Source organism: Lampetra fluviatilis, chromosome 10 (genome assembly GCF_964198595.1).
Source record: "Lampetra fluviatilis chromosome 10, kcLamFluv1.1, whole genome shotgun sequence".
Classification (NCBI taxonomy): domain Eukaryota; kingdom Metazoa; phylum Chordata; class Hyperoartia; order Petromyzontiformes; family Petromyzontidae; genus Lampetra; species Lampetra fluviatilis.
This window is the reverse complement of record NC_136284.1, coordinates 13,767,069-13,791,129: the sequence shown is the minus strand read 5'-3', so window position 1 is coordinate 13,791,129 and position 24,061 is coordinate 13,767,069. Positions and strand designations below refer to the sequence as shown.

At 48.9% G+C, this 24,061-nt stretch overlaps 1 protein-coding gene across 3 annotated transcripts in view; it reads left to right on the top strand.

Annotated features, from left to right (window-relative positions):
• LOC144934600 (semaphorin-5A-like) overlaps positions 1-24,061 on the top strand; it is a 159,066-nt gene that overhangs the window by 111,579 nt on the left and 23,426 nt on the right. For 2 of the 3 annotated variants that reach the window (XM_078860587.1, XM_078860588.1), the window contains 11 exons: positions 1,935-2,033; positions 3,271-3,484; positions 4,282-4,642; positions 5,576-5,711; positions 7,570-7,795; positions 8,382-8,574; positions 9,616-9,736; positions 11,804-12,021; positions 15,500-15,643; positions 20,593-20,625; positions 23,479-23,638. In XM_078860587.1, coding sequence (XP_078716713.1) covers positions 1,935-2,033; positions 3,271-3,484; positions 4,282-4,642; positions 5,576-5,711; positions 7,570-7,795; positions 8,382-8,574; positions 9,616-9,736; positions 11,804-12,021; positions 15,500-15,643; positions 20,593-20,625; positions 23,479-23,638 — 1,905 coding nt within the window. The remainder of the gene's footprint in view (positions 1-1,934; positions 2,034-3,270; positions 3,485-4,281; positions 4,643-5,575; positions 5,712-7,569; positions 7,796-8,381; positions 8,575-9,615; positions 9,737-11,803; positions 12,022-15,499; positions 15,644-20,592; positions 20,626-23,478; positions 23,639-24,061) is intronic. The other variant, XM_078860589.1, reaches the window with a different exon arrangement.

The following is a 24,061-nucleotide window of genomic DNA, read 5'->3' as shown; positions in this document are numbered from 1 at the left end:
AATAAGTCAATTATCTTTCTGTAATCGGTAGATTGAATATCATTTTGTGGGAAGTCAATAGTGGTCTTCCTGAAGAGAGATTGGGCCTTGTCATGGGTATGTTGCATTTTGAATACCGCCTCAGAACCACCAAAAAAAAGCCACCCATTGCTTATTTGAGCAGAGAGACGTAGATCTGCTTGTCTTTTTGTTGCATTTTGTTGTAACCTTGATCTAGGCAATTACACTCGCTGTACAGAATAACATGTTCGTGCTCAGGTGGCTCATAACCAGGATCGACATGCGACTTAGCCCCCTAAATCAGCTGCACTCGTCTTCGAGGTGGCATTTATAATGCCATCCACAGAACATTTTGTTGAGCTTACTGTACGTTAATTAATCACAAGGAGCAGGACTGTGATTGGGGTTTTCAGGAGGTGAATGTGTCAGATGTGAGCCTGCTGTGCCACCCTAATTAATCACAGCGGCCTGCAAGTGTCGCAGCCTAATTTAGACACTGTGACTTTGTGATATTGCACATGAACAGGTTTTTTTTCTCTCTCTTTCAATTTCCACGCTAAGCGAACGTGAAAGGAAGGCACTGCGAAGGGTTGCGCTTATATAAGCACGCATTTTGGCTATACAAATTGATCAGGAAGTGTGTTTTCGATTTTTGGATTTTAATTTGCTGGGAAGAAATGTATGTGCCGTGCACTATTTAAGCACGGCATTTTGGTGCACGCCTATCATCCAGCACGTTGGAAGCAAACGTTGTTGGATTTTTTTGAGACTTCTGACATTGGTTGCAAATTCTGAAAGTAGTTTCCGTAACCGGCACTTATTGAAAACGAATTGGCAGTTGTGCAGGGCCATTCCTTCTGGAAATCAATTGGAGAATTCGTGAGGTTTTTATGGTTAAAATAATGTTATTGTTTGTAAACGTAAAAAAAGCCAAAGAAGCATCCACTGTTTTCAAAAAGCAACCTCTATTCGCTTTCACAAAGTTGATTCCTGGATTTTTATCCTGGCAGCCATCTGTGATTGAAACCGGGTTCTCACGTGAAATGAGACGGTGATCTTCACCCAGTCAGCATTGGCAGCACACACAACAAAACAAAAACTGATGACATTTGTACTTGCTCTTAATTTGGCTCAATTCCATATCTGACAATTAGTGATGATAATCACACTCTCGAAATGCAGGTGGAAAAGTGCTTGCCATTTAGTGTGGATGATAGATTACCTGTAAGGATCTCAGCAATGGTTCTGTGATGTCTGCTTCTGCAGACCATCTCTCACGTGCACTGCTGTGAAACTCCTCCGTGAATGTGAGTTTCAATAGGAGTCTCCGTTTCATTACATGATGCCAATGCCAAAAACAAATCCCTCACGTATTCCTAAGGTATGATGATAATCGATATTTATTTGTTAGGCGCCTTTCACTAATGTCTCAAGGCGATGAAAGAGGATCACATGGGTTATAGAACATACACAGGTTAATTACAACATTCAAACTGTCAGAAAGTAAGGGTTGCGTTGGGCATGCTGCTGGAAAGGACGATGACTGATGGTCAAGAATAATGCTGCAACGGCATCTATGGAACGGAACGTGACCATGAGAGGGAGGATCGTCCACCGCGGAGATGGAGCAATGGAATCAGCCGGTGCTCGGTGGATTGTTACACCGCAGGATTGCGAGAGATGAGGATGCCTTCGTCCAGCAGTGTCGATGACGGCTGATTATGGGGGGGGGGGGGCTGCGTTGAAACACAATGGAGCCTGGAAATCTTTTTGTGTTGAGTTCATTGTCCATCCCCCCTGCGATGAGCACTGGTTGGCTACGTGCGGCGCGAACGAATTTCGACGTGCGAACTCGCAAACGACTCCGCAGCCCAAGCTGCCCGATACGTCGCGCGGTCCGTGAGCGTCGGTGTGCGGTTGAATGGCTGGGACAGGAGGAGTGCCACAACTACGTGCGGGTGCTGCTGGTGAGGGCAAGCAGGCTCTTCAGCTGTGGCACCAACGCCTTCTCGCCCATCTGCACCGAACGCACGGTGGGTCGGAGTCTCCGCAGCAAAAAAGATGAAGGTCCCCCCCCCAACTCCCCCCCCCCCCCCCCCGATGGGGCTTCCGCGGACGAGAGGAAAGTGCTGCTCATGCTCACGCATTCCTGCAGGACCACGGGCGCAGGTGGTGCAGACGCTACTGCGCCAACGCTTTGCATTGCTACACAAAGATACAAAAAAGACAAAGATTCCCCCACGTAGCCTTAACAGACTGTTGGAGCAAGTGCTGTTTGCGAGCAACTTATGAAGGCAAGCACAGCAGATGATGGAGTGGGTAGCGACCACCACGCCCGGCCGCCTTTGTTTCCCGAGTGGCGATGTTTACACACCGCAGCAGGTACTCATTTGAGGCTGAGTCGACCTAGAGCGGGAATAGAACTCAGGCCGCCGGATTTGTCGCGCAGGGGAGCGCAAACGGCCACACGACATGAAGGCGCACGGACAACTCGCAGCCGTAAGCTGCCAGAGCCACACTAAGCCTACAGGGACGTAGAGCTGCTCGGTCAATTGAAATTTGGATCTCAAATAGCTGGGATTCAGGCTGTGTGGTTTGGGCACACAAGTGAAGATTTGTGGCTGAATCCTACCCAGCCAGAGACGGGGAGCTCGTTATACAGTGCACTGGGGAGAGGCAATTTCCACAAATATTGGCACAAAACTGACCAATTCACAAGACAATGCCACGGATTTGGCTGCAACGACTGCGTGATTCTGCCAACGTTTGAATAGGGCCTGATTTTATTTGAATGTAAGGGCCCCAACAGCCCATAGCATCAAGGATGTAACTGATATTGAAACACAGGAATAACAGGGTGTGAATTTAATAGCCATTGTTTTGTATAACATGTAATTTGCAAGCAAAAAAGGAAGCAAACTACTGAGTGGATATTTTCTGAGATAATTTTTTTTACGTAAAAATGTTGCTGGCGAGTTGCCTCTGCAGTCGAGCGATCGGTTCGCAATCGGAAGGTTGCGAGTTCACATCCTGGTTGGGGGTTGACTCGGCCCATCATCCTTCCGGGGTCGATAAAAACAATTACCGCTTTGCGGGGAAGTCAACAGGGGTTCTCCTGTGGATAGAATCTCACCCACCACGGGAATGTGGAATTTGCATCACCGGCTCAAGGGCTGCAATACAAGAGGGGAGCGCCGCCCCGACGCCCAATCGAGCGGGAATTACCCACGGCTTGACGCGGACCCTCGTGTGCCCCCTGCCCCCGCACAGCTGGGCAACATGAACCGCGTGCTGGACACGATCAACGGCGTGGCTCGCTGTCCGTACGACCCGCGGCAGAGCAGCGCCACGCTGCTCACGGCGCGCGGGGAGCTCTACGCCGCCACCGCCGTCGACTTTGCCGGCCGCGACCCGGCGCTCTACCGGAGCCTCGGCGGGCAGCCTACCCTGCGCACCGCGCAGTACAACTCTCGCTGGCTCAACGGTACCACCACCTCCCCCAACCCCCTCTGCCCCCATGCCCCCCCACCATCCGACCCCTCTACCCCCAGCGCCCCACCTCTGTACCCCCCCTCCCCGACCGCCCCCCTCCCTCTAGTTTGGTCGTTTTATCAAGATATGGACCTCGCCGAATCTTAAAGCAAAGGGTGAATGTTCAGTCATTTAAAAGTAATATTTGAGGATTACCAAACTGCATAGTAATAGATTGATTCGTCGTCAGTAAAGCCTGAGATCACTGAACTCCGATTACAAAATCCAATGCACATTGGGGGCCTGAGCAAAGCAAATATTTGAGCTCCTCCCCCATTCAATTGATAAAATTCTCTTCAGATGACAGAAGAGTTAAATGAGAGAGACAGAGATGTAGTGATATAATAAAAAATAAAGATGTAAATTAGCTCGTTATGTTTAATAGGATCTGCTTGGGTTCCTAAGCATCTGCTCAGTTCGCGGAATGCCTCGGGCCTCAAATCGTCGAGCACTGCGGACGGGCAGGGCAGACGGAGCCTTTTCTTCTCCGATTGGCACGGTTGGCTACGTACATAAGAGGTTAAAGCTAAAGTATGTCTCATTCGATACGGGTAAGGCCCACCGAGCTACACAGCTCTTTTTCAGAAGTGAACTGGCCACAAATGATCGCTCAGCGAAGTGGCCTATCGTCGCGTGGAAATACGTAGCATCCAAATACTCGAAAAAGCACGTTGACTCCAAACGTGGAGGGAAAAACCGGAGGACCCGGAGAAAAAAAAAAAGTACAAGCGGCCTTTGCTTTCCTTGCAGAGCCGAACTTCGTGCTGGCGTGGGAGGCGGGTGGCTTTGTGTACGTGGCGTTCCGCGAGCTCGCCGTCGAGCAGGAGTGCGGGCGGCGCGTCGTGTCGCGCGTCGCCCGCGTCTGCGCCAACGACCTGGGCGGCCGCTTCCTGCTGGAGGACACGTGGACGACCTACATGAAGGCCCGTCTCGACTGCTCGGGGTCGTCGTCTGGAACGGCCTCTTCTGGAGCCGGGGGAGCCGGAGCCGCCGCCGGATCCGGAAGTTCGGGTTCGAGGAGAGGCAACGCGGCGCCCGAGTACCCGGAGCTGCGGAGCGCCGTCTACCTGCCCGAGGCCGGGCTTCTCTATGGGCTGTTTTCCACCAGCGGGTGAGCACATGCAGTGTCGGGCGCGATGGAAAGTGTGTGTGGATGTAACGTGGTCTTGTAGCGTTTATCGCGCTGCGCCACGAACCCGATGACCCGGGTTCGATACCCGCTCACGGCCACCAAGACCAGTGACGATTATTTAAAACGGTCCTGGGCCTCCCCTAGGTCGACTCAGCCTCAAGTGAGTACCTGGTGCGTATAAACATCACCACTAGGGAGACAAAGGCGGCCGGGCGTGGTGCTGGCCTTTCCGGCCTTCATGGGTGCTCGCTAACAACACTTGCCCCAAAAGTCTGTTAAGGTTATACAGGGGATCTTTGTCTTTTTTGGTTATAATGTGGGGCAGTGGTATGGAAAATTTGGCTGGATGGCATTGCGGTTTGGCTAACGCTAAACCGTAACATGAAGGTGATAATCAGAGTTTTATAATCTCAATCGCAATGTGGGGACATTCCGCAATTCCCACAGTTAGCGTAGCACAAAAGTGGCATTCATTTTTCAACCCACGACGGGAAGGTGGAATTTACAGAGTTGGCTCTGGGCCCTCAACAGACATGAAGGTGGTCCCACTACTTGTTTGAGCACGGATACACTTTGGCATCACACAAAGTAGTACCATTGTAGATGTGCTGTGCCTAAGGCTTTAATTAACAGCCCAGCGTCACGACTAATTTGTCTTTTTTGCCTGATCAGCACACGCCTCTTTACGTCTCTAATTTTGAGCACACATCCCTCTGTGCTTTGGGCACTCTTTAAAATAGAGCGGGACTTAGTTTCTCACCGAATATTTTTCTGGGTCGCTTGCAGACTGAAGTAGGCATGCCAAGTGTGTCCACCATCCCGACCACACCTGGCTGTAACGGAGCCCTGGCTGGGAATGAACACTGAATTCACGTTTGGCGCTTTACGTCCGGGCTGTTGCGCTCTCTGCAGGAGTGGTCCGCAGGCATCGGCGGTGTGCGCGTACAACATCAGCAGCATCGCGGAGGCCTTCAACGGACCCTTCAAGTACCAGGAGGGTCCACGTGCAGCTTGGATGGTCCATCCCAACCCCAACCCCAACTTTCAGGTGCCTCTCCCCTACACACGTACACAATGGTTAAAATGGAAAATAATATTATTGCGTTTCAGCAGATTGTGGCTCGCAAGTCAAATCAAAGTGTTTTCTCACTCACATGAGCACGGGACAGCACTCATATCTGCTTTCAGGCCTTGAGCCAGTGGTGGAAATGCAACATTCCGATGATGGCCAGTCTCTCTACAGGGCAAATGTCACCTGTGCAGTGGGATCTGTTGTGTGAAAGTTAAATGCGCAGCCCTGAAATTGCTTTCTCATGCCACTGCTAGCAGAAGGGTCTTCACTAGAGGGAGCTCTAGAAAGCCCATCTAGACCTTTAGAAAGAGATGGGAGTATCCACACGTTACTCCACCACATTCCAATCGACTGCGGTGTACCCATTTAGACTGCTGGCTTTTGTTGTGCAGTACAGTGTAGTATAATGCAATTTTTATTTATTTATAAAGCATCGATATTTGACTGCATGCCCAGAGGCTTGTCCAAATAGTGGGAAACCTGCTTAGAGAACGTTTGAAGAAGATGGGTGTTTTGTTTTGTTAGCTGGGAAAGAGGAGAAAAGTATGGGACAGAAAGTTGAGATGATATATAGTAGTCCTGTGCTGCATATGAAGACGCTTCACAGACAGACAGAGAAAAAGAGAGAGAGAGTATTGGGCCTGGAAATAAATGTGGGGGAAGGATCTGTAGAGTTTGGACAGCCAGAGGAAGATAAGCAACAGAGAAGCAACAACCTCTCATTTCTGACAGGCTTCAAAGCAAAGCCTGACATGAACTTATAGCAAGCTCTGTGATGAGGCCAACCACAGGCCGCTGGCTTTCAGCAGTTCATATCGTTTAATAAGACACTAAACACCTCTTGTACAATTCCTTCTTTCACTGAAATTTACTTTCCCATCCGCACCGCAACACCCTTTTTTGAAATAGTGGCAGTAAAACATCGAGAAAATAGCATCATAATACCATCAGCGAATATTGTTTTATAGGCCTCGCTCTCTGTAGGAGCGCACGAACATTGTAATATTTAACGGCCGTTTGTGCCGCAGGATTTTGTTGTAAGCGTTTTATGTCCGCGAGATGTGCGCTCATGAAGGCGTTGTGAATCGTAAAGTACGCAGTGCAGTCAATTTTAGTGACGTTTCATATATTTCACTTTGCCAACTATGTAACGCTGCTCACTACAGTGCTGTGGCTGGGAAACAATAAAATTCGAATGCATTGCCACATGAAAGTGGATATGAGCACTACCCAAAACTTGCTTGAGCATGCAGAGATATTTACAACAACCTTATGTACCAAAGGCATAAAATTGGAACTAATTACATACATATATAAAGCAAAAATAATTGAGCTTCACACACGTACAATTGTACGTGTGTATCGTGGACACAATTAAAAAAAAAACACATTTTGAACTGATGAATGTGTGCGTCATAATGCCCCTCTTCTGAATGATGCTAATGATGGCTCGGTACCTTTCCACCCTCGTTACTAATAACACGTCATGGTAAAGGTGCACTCCCAAAACTGCTTTCTGAACGCCATTGCTGGCAGAATGGCCTCCATTAGAGGGAGTTCTAGACAGGCCCTCTGGAGGGCCTACTTTTCCATGCTGCCCAAACGTCTTGGAAGTGGTGGGAATGCCCTCACTTTATCCCACCACACTGTGGTGTAATTATTCACATTTCTGGGTGGACAGAGATGATGGATTTAAGAAACTTGCACCATTGTTGCAACTGCCATGCCGGGAGAATGAACTGAATCGACAACCTCCGGATTGCAAGTCCAGTGTGCCAACCATTACACCGCCGGCAGCAGCGTCTGAACTTCCGACGTTTCTCTCTGCCCCCAGTGTGGCCGAGTGTCCGAGGGCCCCAACGTGAACCTGACGGAGCGCAGCCTGGCCGACGCTCAGCGTCTGCTGCTCATGTCGGAGGCCGTCGCTCCGCTCGGGGGGCGTCCCGTCGTCGCCCAGCCCGGGGTGCGCCTCTCCCACGTGGCCGCTCACAGCATGGCGGCAGCGCAGGCCTCCTCGTCCGGCCGAACGGCCGTCCAACACATCCTCTACCTGGCCACAGGTGAGATGGGAGGGGCCTCTGATAATGAGGGGCATGTGTCTGATTGTGTGGGATAGTTTCTACCAGAGGTGGCGTACGTTCAGGCTTTAAAGATGAAGGTCAGGAGGTCAGTCATCAGGGGCAATGTTGTTCAGTCTCACGCCTCACCATTCATTCGTTATTTTGCCTAGGGGACACACCTGAACTCCAAGATTCACTATTAAAGTATTCAGCATTCGTATTTAGGGTCTTTCTGCTAATCACCTATTTTAAACAGTGTGTATATAAATATACCTGCCAGTGTGTGTTAGATACACATATGTAAAATCATAAAGCTGGCATTGTTATATCACTCAACTAATGGAGCAAAAGTGATGACGTACAATTCCCTGTTGGGAGTTATTTGAGTGAATGAGCTTCTTCAGATGAGACCCCAATTCAGTCCCTGAAGAAGCTCGCGGCACACGGAGCGAAACGTCAGACATCACGCCCAACTACACACGGGACAACCCGAAAACACGTCGGCTTGTACCGCGAAAAACCTACGAAGTGGCGCATACGTGTCGACTGATCGAGACTGAGATCGTTGTTGTCCTCCGGTTGGCAGAGCGTGGCACGGTTCAGAAGGTGGCAGCCGCCACTGGATGCGTCATCGACGAGATGGAGCTCCTCCCAGCCGTCCAGCAGCAGCCAATCAGAGCGCTGCGCGTGGACCCAGGGGGCGAGGCTCTGTTTGTGGGCGTGGACGGCGGCGTTCTGCGCCTGCCACTCGAGAGATGCTCCACGCACGGCACAGAGAGGTGCGGATGCACGCCCACGCACGCATGCACGCCCACGCACGCATGCACGCCCACGCACGCATGCACGCCCACGCACGCATGCACGCCCACGCACGCATGCACGCCCACGCACGCATGCACGCCCACGCACGCATGCACGCCCACGCACGCATGCACGCCCACGCACGCATGCACGCCCACGCACGCATGCACGCCCACGCACGCACGCCCACGCACGCATGCACGCCCACGCACGCATGCACGCCCACGCACGCCCACGCACGCACGCCCACGCACGCACGCCCACGCACGCACGCACGCCCACGCACGCACGCCCACGCACGCCCACGCACGCATGCACGCCCACGCACGCATGCACGCCCACGCACGCATGCACGCCCACGCACGCATGCACGCCCACGCACGCATGCACGCCCACGCACGCATGCACGCCCACGCACGCATGCACGCCCACGCACGCATGCACGCCCACGCACGCATGCACGCCCACGCACGCATGCACGCCCACGCACGCATGCACGCCCACGCATGCATGCACGCCCACGCACGCACGCCCACGCACGCATGCACGCCCACGCACGCATGCACGCCCACGCACGCCCACGCACGCACGCCCACGCACGCACGCCCACGCACGCACGCACGCCCACGCACGCACGCCCACGCACGCACACGCACGCATGCACGCCCACGCACGCCCACGCACGCACGCCCACGCACGCACGCCCACACACGCACACGCACACCTGCACATGTCGAGGTATATACCCCCCCCCCCGCAGTGTGATGGTGTCCGGCCCCATTTACGTGTTTCAAGTGCCACGCCAGGAAATCGAATCGAACTGGCGAACTCTGGATCGTAAGTCCAGTTTGCTCAACGTAACACTACTGTGGGAGCATCCATAACATCTTGCCGCAATTAAAGCCATCCTTGTATCTTGTCTCTCCCGCTATCTGTCTCTTCCTCTCTCACTCCATTCCTCCCTCTCTCCCATTCCACCGCATTCCCCTGCATCCCTTCTGCAATGCCACGGGGATCAGCGCGTGTCTGCGGGCACGAGACCCCTACTGTGGCTGGGATGGGATACTGAGAAGCTGCATTCGATTCCGAGAAAACTGGGATGGCAGAAGATCCTGGAGACAGGATGTCACCTCCTGCCCGGTGAGCATGGCTCTGCTGCCACAATCCTGATCTATGTTCAACACAAAGCGGTTCACTTCAACGGTTACCCGGAGCATCTTGAGACGCCCACAGAAGAATGGATGACTCAAATAAAAGTTTCTGACATTCCTGAGACATTGCTCCCTGATTGAATGAGCACATGGCCAGGGGTGGTATTTTGAACATTGTAGATATTAGAGTTGTTGCTGATTGGTCGATTATCAAAGTCATGCCGTTATTGTACTGTTGACTGATGATACTACAATGAGAAATGAAAGATTGATGGCCATGGCAACATTAGCTCTGATGTTCCATATAAAAAATATGTTTGGACTGAGATTGATATTCCCAATGTAATTTTTTTCATCCTTCTACCCTTCACTCTCACGATGCCCAATGTTTTGTAACCATGTGGCACTGTGGTAAAGTTCTTGACTAAGACTCGAAAAGTTGTGAGTTCAAATCCCAGACTTTACGAGAGTGGAACATTGGTCCATAGGCCAGACACGATTAGTCCATGGGCCAGAGAAGAAATTGGTACGACCTGAAATTTAAAAACCTTAGATTCGTGTTTTTATTCAGTCCAATAAAATGCAATCAGTATGTGAATACAGTCTCAGTGAATATTGCATCCAACTGTCATTTATGGTTATAGATTTTTGCAAAGAACCCTACTAAATTTCGATTTAAAGCTTTCGTGACTGCAGGGATTCATCTTCTTGGTTCTTTCGGTAAAGTCACGTAGAATGGAAATAATTAAATAAAAAAAATAAAACATAATAAAATAATTTTTCACGACGTTTCAGCCACATAGCAAGCAGCCGTCCTCAGGTGAAGAACAGGTCTGTCAGAAAGACAGCGTCTGAATGAACACCACCAGGCTTGGCCGAAACGTCGTGAGAATTATTTTATGATGTTTTATTTTTATTATTTTATTATTTCCATTCTACGTGACTTTACCGAAAGAACCAAGAAGATGAACCCTACTAAGTTATGCCAACTCCTTCGGTGGCACCGACAAGTTAGACATTTGGTCTCAGCCCCATGTAAATATGGGCCCAATTCCCAAGTTGCGTTTGGCATCAAAAAAAGAAAATCGCTTTGTGTTACAATGGGCAAACTCGCGTTACGCGATGCGCTTCTTACCATTTAACCCAGATGTGAATGTGGCCAACAAATAAAAATGCGGAACCTGCACCAGCGGACTCAGAGCGGTGGCGGTTTGCCAGGACGCCTTCCACCCTTTGAGGCAGCCTTCCCGATGAATCTGCACATCTCCGTGGGACACACAAAGTTCCCGTTTTTTTTAAATCCTTTATATTAACTTCACTTGCTTGCTTGCTTGCGTGCTTGCGTGCTTGCTTGCTTGCTTACGACCGTGCAAATCTTTCGGTCGTTTTTTAACACACTTCCCGTGATCCAATCGAGCTGACATTTTCCACACAGACTCGTTGTGCGTGACAATTAATTTTCGTGAAATTTTTTTTCCAAAATTTGACACTGTTTAGGGAAAAAAACTTAAATATTTAATTACCAATTGCTTAATGCTGGCAGACAATCATCTGACCCATAGGTGGCAGCCATCTCAAGTCAGAGGACGAGAGGACTCTAGCCGCCACGCATATAAAGGATTTAGAGTGAAAAACTTTGTTTTTACGGGTTAATTTTTTGTCAGTTGTGTAAACAGCACACCAGTCAAGATTGCATTTGCATTGTCATATTTTCTGTATCATAAGATGCTCTTTTTCCCCCTGTATTTTAAAAGCAGTTGGGAGTACATTTTGCAATCCGGTAGGTGTGTGTGTGTGGGTCCAGAATATTTTAAACTTTTTTGATGCCGGGTGCAACTTTTGGGGTGGCGGGGGGCTGGGTTGTGAGCATCTTATAATCCAGAGGATAATTCAAAGTAGTTCTCCCCTCTTCAGCTGCCGTGAGATATTCCTCTTTCCCGCGATATGTCCCCGGTTTTCTTTTTCGTACCTCCAGATGTGGTGACCCGGAACGTCGCCCCATTCCGCGTTCCAAGCGTGCGCGAGACACCCTTTGACCCCGCGATTCTTTTCGCAGGTGCGCAACCTGACCGTGGACGGCGGGCCGGGACCCTGGTCGGCGTGGGAGCCGTGCCAGCACTGGGACGGCGACGTGGGGGGGGCCTCCGCGGGGGGGAGCTCCACGGGGGGGGGCTCGTCCTGCCAGTGCCGCCGCCGGGCGTGCGACTCCCCGGTCCCCGGCTGTGGGGGGCGGCCCTGCCCGGGGCCCAGCGTGCAGGTGGCCAACTGCTCCAGGTGAGAAAATAATGGAACGCTTAAATGAATAAACAAAAGGGGGTCGGGGTCGGCTTTGCTTACGGAATAAATAAATAGCATTGAAATTACGCTTCGGTCCGCCGGCCAAAAGGCTTGCCTGAAGCAATGTTTTTGAGCAGCGTTTTGTGCAAGCAGCAAACCTCCTTTGATCGGTTACAATTCCCTGAGTTTCATCAGCGATGTTTGTCTTGCATAAATGTGGCTGGATTGTGGTTGCCTGGCGTTGTAAGCGAGATCCATCCACGAACAGGGCCATTCCTTGCATTATTACACGCCATCTGGGTGCATTGTGGGCAATGAAATAATGAATCACATCATATCCCTCTCTCACTCTCTTTGGCTTAAGTCAGTAAAACTCTGCCCAAACGAGCGAGGGGTGGCAATGAACTACATTTTCAGCCCCGAGGCACGAGTGTAAATTCCTCATTCATGTGGCGAGGGCCAGCCTTTCCAGAGGATGACATGGGTGACTGGCTGCCAAGTGACGCTCGTTTCATTAACCCTGGGGAGAGGTTGATGGACAGTCAGCTCATAATCAAACAGCCTTCCACTTGCAAGCGCTCTAACCCAGGCGAGCTCCCTTTAGACTCAGCGCAACAAATGCACCATCGCACAGTTCATTTGCTAGAGTGCAGAGAGAAATGCACATTCACGATGCCTGTCGATAGGGATGCTTGGCTTCTCCAGTCCTGGAAATGGCTTTCTTGCTGGCATTGTGGTACGCACAGATGTTGGAGAGGTGAATGATGATAATAGGCTTGCACTTTTTTGTCGGGTCTGGAAGAAAAATACTTATCTGAGCCCAAATTTTGCCGGTTCATTTCCCAGCTGCCAAGTAATGTTGTGACATTTTAATGGGAAGCATATGTTTGAGCTCGTGGATGTCAAGTATCCAGTTACAAATATAGCAAGTGTTGGCTGGTAGCCAATTGCCAAAATAACATCCACGATGAAAAATACACCAGCGTTTTCCGTAAAACACATCAACCCCCCAACGCACGCGATGGTGCAACATGCCACGCGTGAACGCCGTCCCTTGAGGAAAATAGAATGGGAAAAGTTCGTCATGCCATTTCGTTTTTTCTTTCACCATACTTCACCACGCTGGTTAGTGTGGGTCGGTGAAGGGGTGAGCCCAGGACGAGTTCAGACATCAGTCGCCACTGATGTTCGTCATGGCGAGGGTAGATCGTGCAGTGCCCTGACCGATCTTACACCACTCCGGAAAATAAAAGGACAATGACCTTTTAATGGTGAAATAAAATAGTAATTACTGTCCAGGAGTTCTTGATAGTACACTACAAATTACGCAATTTTATTTCGAGAGTTATACTATTGCAGTAGATAACAAAACCGCACTTGTCTGCCATAGTTAGTCGTTATTTAATTGCCATGATAATTCAATTATTGTTGGGCTATAACTGAATGTCTCATCTTTAAAACTACACAACATACGTGCCTCTTCTTCCCATGATGAACAATGCCCACTCTTTTGTACAGCACCTTGAGACAGTACTTTTAGCTGCTATACAAATCCAGATTTCATTGTGTTGTCTGTATAACGCATTCAATTAAAATACAGTGTGTCTCTGTGTGTATTCATGCCTCCAATGACAAAACAGGTCAGAAGGCAGATCAGTTGACTCGTGGAGATAATTAGGTTAAAATCCCATTCATTGCAAGGTCTCTTCATTGCTAACTTCAACAAGGGCCATTACACGCCAAAAGGTTGTCGATAGAATTCATTGGCCCTTGGCAAACATTCGGAACGTTTTACAGCTGCTAACGAGCATCACAAGGATCCCCCATTTAGCCTTAGACGCATGGGGCAAGTGGTGTTATAGGGAACATTTACTCAGGCTGGCATGGAACATGAGTATGACCAGTAGGTATTATAAACATTTCACCCCACCAGCAAAACGACGAGTTATTATGATTTCGGGTCGTTCTTTAATTCAAGAATCAATTTCTTTGTGTAATTTTCACCGTCTGTTTTTTAAAATGACATTCGTGCTCAGCTGTTTCTTCCTTGGTCACACAATTCAGTTCACTCCATGAATCCTAAACATTTGGGTATCATTTGCATATCGATTGTCGCATGCACGATTCGCCGCATCAACTAATCGACATGAATTGATGAGCTGATGCTTTGTTAAGTACGTATTGGCAAGCACCATGCCCGGTCCACCTTTGTCTCCCCGCTGCCGATACTGAAATACCACAATTGGCGCTCATTTAAGGCCAAGTCCACATAGAGACAGGATCGTATATCATTTGGCACTGTTTTCATGAATCGTAGCCAAGAATTGGGCCAAGGCCAGAAATCCAACCCCGGCTACTACAGAATATTAAGGACAATTACCGGGGCTGGTGACGCGTCTGGAGAGTAGCACATTTGCCGCTAATTGGAGAAGTTCGTGGTTAAGGGGGCCACCTTGGTTAATCGCACCACGGTGGCGAGATATTAACTACCTCGCCTGGTATACAGGAGGTTCTTGGGTTTCGATCTCGATGACGCCCGCTGTATATTTTGAGTTTGCATGTTCCTCCCCGTGGTCGTGTTGATTTCTCTCCGGGTCCTCCGGTTTCCCCCCCCCCCCCCCCCCACATTTAGAATCTGCACGCGTTTTAGAGTATTTGTCTGCCATAAATTCCCACGTGATGATAAGCCACTTCGTTGAGCTATTATTTCTGGCCGAAGGCGCTTGTGAAAAAGAGCTACATCGCTCAGTGGGCCTTACCTGGTAAATAAATACAAAATGCATATTTTAAAAAGTATTCAGCATCGATACACGCTTCACAGTGGATGTTGAAGGCTATGTGTCCTGGCGTGACCATCCAAATTCGCCAGATTTGTAAAATGACTCGCAGACTATTCAATTGGGCAAGACTGCACAGCAACGTCACAAAACGCAACGTCGCACTGCACCCGTCTGTGAAGCATTGCATCGTCCGGGTAACCTTGCTCTCAAATAACGACGCGGATACTGGACATCTGTGAAACTCCATAATACATGTTTTTTAGGTTAGATCGCGTAAATATAAATGTGTCGTTAAACCCGCCAACACCTGACGCAGCCAATTAGTAAGGTTTGTCACGTAAACAGAACGTGTCAATTTGTTACTAGTACAGCACAGCGGTGTGTTGGAGAGCAAATCCACGACATTTACAACATCTGATATTGTTTTTATTTTTATAATTTTTATTTTTATTTATTATTTGATTTATCTACGTGGCTTGACCGAAAGACCCAAGAATATTTACAACATCTGTGAAAAATAGCTCTGTAGCTCATCGGATTCCTCCAGTCGAAATAAATATTCAGATTTTGTTTCTGAATTCTCAATGTACTAAACAATAATCGTGGCTATTATTATTACTACTACTACAGCTACGACTGCGGAGTCAATCATTAACACTGCATTGCTGCTGCTGCTGTGACTGCTGCTGCTGTAGGAATGGCGGCTGGACGCCGTGGTCCACGTGGTCTGGCTGCAGCGCGTCATGCGGCATGGGCTTCCAGGCGAGGCAGCGCTCGTGCAGCAACCCCAGCCCGCGGCACGGGGGCCGCGTGTGCGTGGGGCAGAGCCGGGAGGAGAGGTGAGGACCACGGGGGGGGGGGGGGGGCTGGGGGGTACGGCTTGTGGTGCATCTACTGGTCATCTCAGTCAGCCAACCCATGGCACCTACTGGGTCCTGTCCCGAGACCTCCTGTTAGCGAGCCTGTGATACTTCACGCGGCGTCAAAGTGCACTTGGCCTGGCACAGGGGCCTTGGCGACATCACCGTCACTTAGTGGCGAATGGCCGGGTATTGGCATGGGTATTGGGTGGCTAGGCGGGCGGGCTGGTGGGTGTGTGGGTTTGCCTCGGGAAGGCTGGAGAGGATTTGTGGAGAGATGGCAAAGTCCCTAGGAATAACCCCCCCAACACCGCCCACAATAAACAAAGTGCTGGGTAGTACTGATGATAATAATAACGTTGACTTGCAACACTCTACGAGAGTGAGCAACTCAGAGGCACGAGGAACAACAGGCAGGCAGGCAGACACGCGATGAGCTGGTGCCAACAATTGGCTTTGCGGTCCTATCTATATATGCTTAGGCGTTATCTCATTTGCACTTTGTTGGTTTGTCTGTAGGATGACGATGGTTGAGTTCCAATAGTAGGGGGCCAATTTGAGACATCCCAGAGGGTTGATGCTCTGAGTCTGTTCCAAGCTGGGATTTGAATTCACAACTTTCCAATTTGAATTTGGGTGTTTTAACCACAGGGCTGCCCAACCAGAGACGCGTGGGATGTGTTATTCCCGTTACGCAGCACCGTGGCGATGCATTGATTGTACCCGTGGGTGTCTAAAGTTATATTTAAAAAGCCAAAACCTTTTTCCGACTCATACCAGTTTACGGGGGCTACTCAACGGAGGAGTGAGCATGAAAGAGGCTGGCTCCCTTGGCTATTTGTATCTTGCCAATGGCTCTGAGCCAGCCGTGGAGATGACTGTGAGATATATACTTTGCGAGTTCTGCAATGCTGTGACTACTTGGTGGGGTTTCCGCGGCTGTGCTTTGTGGCTCTCGGCACGGCGTTTGACGTTTTTTCTTCAAGTGGTGGGGAACGTCAGACATCGTACCAAGCACCGTGCGGTAACAACCCAAGAACACGTCAGGGAGGGCATGCAATGTGATGTTTAATGAAATGTAAGTGCTGTCCCATGTAAGTCGAAAACAATCACAGTGCATAAACACAGAATAATGGTCCAAAACAAATTATCTACCTCTAATGCACTAGCCTGTATTATTATTTCACTAAATCACCAATCATTTATGTTCTTACCGGAAAGTCTTTGCCAAATGGCTTGCACGTGCAATTTGTGCCAGGAATTAAGTGCAAAAAGATCATTATTATTGAAATATACATATATTCAATGAGATTTACAGATTTAATTGTGGCTTCTGTTTTTCAAAATTATATATGCTACAGCTACGGATTCCTCTGTGTCTAAAAACCCAATTGTTTTTATTTTGCAGCCTGAAAACGACCATTCCTTGCGAACGTTTAATTGCACTGCTGAAATATGACTGCCTTCGAAAAGAAGTTAAAATATGTAAATGTGCCGATTAAAAAAAAAATCTTCTTGAGGTGATTTAGAAACACAGTTGACTCTCCTTGCCTTGAACTTGATCGTAATAAAATCTGTACCCAAATTAATGAGCCACACACAGGGTCTCATTTGCATAATTGTCCTAATTGCCATCCAATGTAAGCCATGTAGAGCAAAGCAAATCCCCACACTCACTGTACTAAGTGGGTTGCTCAACTGCACTTTATTGGACTGAAGACTAAAAGGCCGCTTGCAAGCTGCAACGCCACGAATCCAGTGCTTTGGAGTTATATGTTTGACTTGCCCTGAGCTGCAGGAGACGGCACGTACATAAGATGGGGCATACCTCTCCGTTTGGATTTTTTTAATTCGTGTTTTCATGGGCGTGGGTTTCCTCTGGATATTCCAGTTTCCTCTTTCGTGCAAAAAAAGCAACTCCTGAGTAAGGAATTTGCTCAAATATGCCAATGCAGGGTCCTCTCAAGAAAAGAAATGTGGCACTCACTGAGGCTTCCTTGGATAGATGAATGATATTCTTGGTTCTTTCGGTAAAGTCACGTAGAAGGGAAATAATAAAATAATATAAATATAAAAAAAAATGCTCACGATGTTTAGACTGCAACACAAGCAATTGTTTTATATTTGTATTATTTTATTATTTCTCTTCTACGTAACTTTACCGAAAGAACCAAGAATATGAATCCCTGCAGTCACGAAAGCTTTAAATCGAAAAATTTAGATGAATGATATTATGATTAGTAGCAGTTGGCCTACGATGAGAGTGGTTCCCACCATAGGAATGTGGAATTCGTGTGGAGGGTAGCGCTGCCCATACTTGTTTGAGCACGGAGACACGACTACTCCCTCTCCGTTGGATCCCCACGTAGCTCCCTCGCTCCCATTCACGAGAGCAGCTTGGAGTGGTTTTGGGAAACCGACATTAATCAAGAAAAGTAATGTGCCAATGGGCCTGTTGAGAAAGAATGCGTTTCATCAGTTTCTATTACCATCGAGGACAGATTTGGGCATTGACAAAAAAATATAGAATAAAATCTGAAAAGTTCTCAAGGAAGTGTGGGCAAGCGCACACTTCCTAATTACACTGAAAGTGGGACACGTGGACCCGAGTTCAAACGCAAGTTTAAGACGATATATTGACTGTAAAAAAAAGTAAGCCACCTTGGGCAGGAGAGGTCGCTGGGAGGGATGAAGGACAGAGTAGAAGCCAACTGAGGGAACGCGTTCAAGGGGATTTCCACCACGGAGTCGAAGCGTTGAAATCAGCTCGCGCGAAGGAACGAGATGGATTGTTGCATCGTAAAGCTGCGGGAGATGGCGAGGCCTTCATCCAGCAGTGGGTAGATCACGTCTGACGACGGCGAGGACGAGCTGGCTCACGTCCCCATTGCAACAGCAGAAAACGAATCTGATTAGGATATTAGATGGTGAAGTAAAGGGCGATGAATTAAGCCAAATTAATTTTAGTCATTAAGCTCTTGCACATTAAATTGTTTCGTGCACTCGCGCGTTAAATGTCAAATATTGGCAAATTCTCAAGAACGCCGGCAGCGCATGCAGTGGGCCTCAAGAGGGGCACCCCCTCGGGGGGGGGGGGGGCTAATGGCCGCGTGCTATAAACGCAGGTCATCGTTATGCACGTGGGTCCATAAGTGTGTTAACTGGCCGTTGGTGGCCGTAAACCATAACAAATGTTTGCCGAGAGCCAATGAATTTCGCAGGACAACCTTGCGGTGTGCAGTGGCCCTTGTTGAAGTTTGCCGGGGGGGGGGGGCGGGGGGGCTTTGTGGTGGTGGACCGCACACTACTCAGTGTTTTGAAAAGTAATCAGTCTCCGAGTGAACGTACAGTACGTATGTTAAACTTCTTTCGCACAGTACGTAGCCAACCGCGCTAATCGGAGGTGTGAGGGAAGGACAGCAAACTAAACACAAAAAGCAGTTCTAAAGAAATGAGTTTTCAATTTTAGATTGTATTAGTGCACAGCTCCGGTGGCTTCCTCATATTGGAAGGGAAGAACGTTCCAGACGACCGCAGAAGCACACCCAGAAGCGCACGATGCGGTGACCGTCTTTGTTCGATGGCTAGCCGAAAGCCGCTGCTGCGAGGATGACCGGAGTTCGCGCGATGGTTTATTGCTTGATTGGGAGGATTTGAAAGGAATTGTAATGCAATGTGGTGTTTGCTCTATTGGTATTAACGCAAGTGGACTGACCTCCGAAATAACAGCACAGCAGCAGCAAGAACTCTCCAAGCTGCGGGATTAGCCTTTCTGGTTGTCTGGGATAACAGGAAATAATGCAATAATAAAATAATTACTGCATTTAAATAACATTTGTACAGACGATGCATGTCTTATGGTTAACACAGTCGTAGTAGTAGCCGGGGCATGCACCGGAAACCTCCATGACAAGCAGCATACGCTCAGCCATTGTCTCCGGCCAGCGTTACAATCGTGCATTCCCAAGGATAGTGCGGAAACATTGGAGGATACTTTACTCGTCCGTTTTATGGGTAAATTGTAACCTCGCCAAAGACAAACAATGGATGTGGGTAGACCGTGAACACAAGTCACATTTATACGAAGTAAAAAAAACAATGACCATGAGATGCCAAAGTCAATCAGGCTCAGTGTCAGAACACATAGCAGAAATTCTAAAATAAAAAAAAAATGCCCATAAACATCGCTCTCTTTGCATCGCTATAATATTCATTTCAGGATCAAAATTCAATGCGCCTCTCTGCTCAAGTGAGCAATGGGGTGGTGATCATTTTTGTCAGCCTTCCCTGGGCCAAGGGTGCAAATGTAACATTTTCACGGCGGGGCAACCAATGCTGCATCTCCATACGACAACTGCTCCTGATATCTCACAAAGTGGCACTCACTCTAAATAATCCCAGAGGGGTCATAGGCTGCACGGAGCTGCGCGCTTTTTGATGAATGCTGAAAAGAAATATATACATATAAGAATAGGCTTTACCCTTTCTGGCAATAAAACAGGCATTAAGATGTCCAAATAGATAACTATTGGAAGGCATCAAGTTTGCGTTAACCACGCGTGCTTGTGGCAAAGTATGCAAACAAACAGGCTCTGATAATATACGCATTGCTTTTTAAACGTATTGGCCCACACCAGAGACAGCCTTCTTTATGGCCTTGCCACTGTGAGACCAGAGGACGCCAAAAGGCGAACAACACAAAGGTAATGCGAGTATCAAAGTGTTCATAGCTCGGGATTGAGCAGTCATATCTATGGGGCCCTTTTTCCAGTTTTTTTATGCTGGCAAACAAGTCCCATCTGATGAATGCTGCAATCTTAAGGAACAACACTGATGCCACCGTGCAAACTGTGGTGCAATACATCCCATGTGTACCTAACGCCCCCTCCCCCCACTCCTCTCCTGCCTGGCCACGGCATCGCTCCCAGAACACACAAGCAGACAAAACGGCAGTACTACTGGTACGTTCATGTACGGAAGACTTGTCATTTTCGGTGGAGTCTTTTTTGTCAACAAACATCGCCAACAATTTTTTGTTTTCGTTTACGACATCCATTCAGAGCTGCAGCAGTTACTCAATTGGTCAAAAAAAACCCATTAGATTAGAATATAGTTTGTATAACAGGAGGCAATAGCTTTGATACAACTGACAAGGAATGCTTGAACGAGCAGTGCGGACAATTGCACGTACAGAATATACGAAATAATTAACGATTCGTCAGTGGGTCAAAATCATTTCCTACGCTCACATTACTAGAAGTTAATCGTGCGTCTAAGATTCGATTTGTTCACAATGTATGCACATTGAAAGATGATTATATGGTTACGTACCTGGATATAAATACCCCCAACAAGATGGAACATTCTAGTTTTGAAGTTTTCGTGACTGCAAGGGTCCATACTCTTTGGTTTTTTCGGTAAAGTCACTTTACCGAAAAAAACAAAAAAGATGGAACATACCATCGAAAGACTACAAATGATAAATTAAAGAATTGGGGGTGGGGGGCAGCAGCAGGGTGGCACTGCGGCAACACCCGTGCCTCCCAGACAGAAGGGGCCCGGGTTCGATTCCCGACCCGGGCGCCTTGCTGCGTGCAGTTTGGATGTTCTCCCCCTGTTCTGCCTGGGATTGCTCTGGCTTCTCCGATTTCCTCCCATAGCAAAACAAAAACCGTACATTGTAACTGACATTGGCCGAATATGCCAAAGTTGAAATTTTGACCAGCAAATGACTCAATTGGAATCACACACAGCAGCAATATCACCCCCCTCTGCAGAAACTTGGCAGGACCCTCCTGAAAAAGAGTCTTGAGAGTCAGTCAGGCTTTCCTGGGTAAACCACTGCAATTATAATAATAAACGGTGCCCTATTCTTGTTTCTTTCGGTAAAGTCACGTAGAAGGGAAATAATAAAATAATATTAATATAAAACAATTATTAAAGTAATATAAATATTAAACAATTATTGCTTAATATTTTTATTATTTTATTATTTCCCTTCTACATGACTTTACCGAAAGAACCAAGAATATGAATCCCTGCAGTCTCGAAAGCTTTAAATCAAAATGGTGCCCTAGTTCACATTTCAATGCTAGTCAATATAATTAAACCATCTTCATCACTGCCATGACATGAATATGGTTACACCTTCACGGTAATTTAATTAGCTGTATACGACAACGCTGAAACCTTCATCGTGTGGGAGCTCGACGTCGGCTCATACATTGGCTTTACAAAGCTTAAAAACACACACACACGCATTCAATCACAGCAAACGTGCATCCGGCCCTTCACATCCAACTATTCCCCATCAGTCACAAGCGAGCTACAGTTTAGGCCATGGCAGCCGAAGTTGTCAGTTGCAGCTCATCATCGACGCTTCCATTCACGCGTATTTATTCGCGTTCTTACCATTTTTTGTTATCATTTGGTCGTCTGTGACCGACAGCCGAGCTGCCTCGCCACCTTGCACCATCGAACCGCCCTGCCAGCATGGCTTGCTTCCGGCCCTCCTCGCCGGTGTGCTTGCCCGTCCTCACGCTTGCGCCCGTGCTTATCCGGCGGGTTCGGTGTGTGTGTCTGCCGTCACCGGTGCCTGTTTTAACGTTGATAATTTCCCCGTGTTCACGCACATATACCGTGTTCACACACACACCCTCCGTGGTCTTGCCTGCCTGCCGTTGGCCAATTTGTGCATCGTTGCATAGGTACGAGTGCGCATGTGTTTATTCGAATGTGTGCATGTACGCATAGAACTGTGTATACACACACACATACACGCAAACGCACGAGGGGTGACAGAAAAGTCCGAGTGTCGCATTCCGCAGGAGTAGCGCCGCATCTTCCATCGCCGTGAGGTGATGACCTTGTTTGTTTTATCATGCCTCGTACATCCTCAGCGCTGATTAGCCACCTGCTCTTTTCAAATCTCCCATGCGGAGTGTCAAAGTCAGTGTGCCTTCGTGCTCGATGCTCATGTCCATTCGTGAGCCCGAGCCTGCATTGGAAAGTCCACGCGGCTCAGAAATTGAGCCATTCTGCCTAAAGGATGACAAATTCCGCAGATCTGAACCGGAAGAAGCAAAGGCATCCTCTTTAGAGCTCCACAGGGCCTCTATCCGCACTCTTTGTGCTTTTGCTAAAGAGCTTGACTTATAATTGAAGCATTGTTTACCATCCCTCCAGTAGTGCACAGTGTGTTTAACACGTGTAACCACTCCGTGGGACATCGGCGGTGGTGACCTAAGGGGAGACTGGGTTTCTCACCACTGATTCAGGGCCACCAACGGCGGCGGTCTCGCTGCAGCGTTTCTCATTCGAGCAGGGAGACACTGACATTTTTACGTGAAGCCCCGATGTTTAGAGCCGCCCATCGTTGACGCGCGTGTAGGAAAGGACGATGCGAATAAGCGTGACACGGATGAGCGATGGCGCATTTGGTAGCGCATTTCCCGCTTTCCGCAGAGGTTCGCGGTACGAGCCCGGCGGCCGCCCTGGTTAATACCGTGGGTTTATTTAGCCAAAACAAAAAGCAAAGCGCCATCTGCTTCACAGCGGACGTAAAGATCGCACGGCATTATTCGTGTGAGTCCGGGCGTCACGGTCCACTCTTAGCAAATAACCTCATTGGGTAAAGCGACGTAGCGGCATCGCCCCCCTGCCGTGATCCTCCCAACTACAGACGCTATCGTCACCTGTGGCAACAGCTCCTTTCGCGAGAGCCTCGCGCTACGAGAACGGCGCGAAACACCACCGCACGTACCGACGGTTAGACTTTGATTCGGTGCGCCTCATCGGCACTCGCGCGTGCGCAGGTTCTGCAACGAGCGCGCCCGCTGCCCCGTGCCCGCGTCGTGGGCGCCGTGGGGCCCCTGGGAGCCGTGCAGCGCGCCTTGCGGGGGCGGCACGCGCACGCGGAGGCGCACGTGCACCGCCGACGACGCCGGAGACACCGCCTGCACCGGCTGCGACGCGGTGAGTGGCCACCACCCTGTGTCACCGGTCACAACACGTTGAGCCAAACTACGATCGGCTGTTTTTATTTTACTGGCTGAGGCCCACTGAGCTTTGTAGCTATTTTTCAGAAGCGAAAATGACAGCTCAACGAAGTGGCTTATCACGTGCAAATTTATAGCAGCCAAATATTCTAGACTGGTGACGTTGATTCTAAATGTGGAGGGAAAAACCGGAGGACCCGGAGAGAGCATGCACCACCTCCTGTATACTAGGCGAGGGAGATAACATCTCGCCAGCACAGCGCCCCAAAAAACTGGTCATCGATGTAATATCGATGTAAAATCGATGGCCAGTTTTCGGAGTCTAGTGTGTGTCTACTTTACCATCATAGGGATGGATGACCATGTGGCCACACTTGCCGTGTGACCTCTGTACACTGGC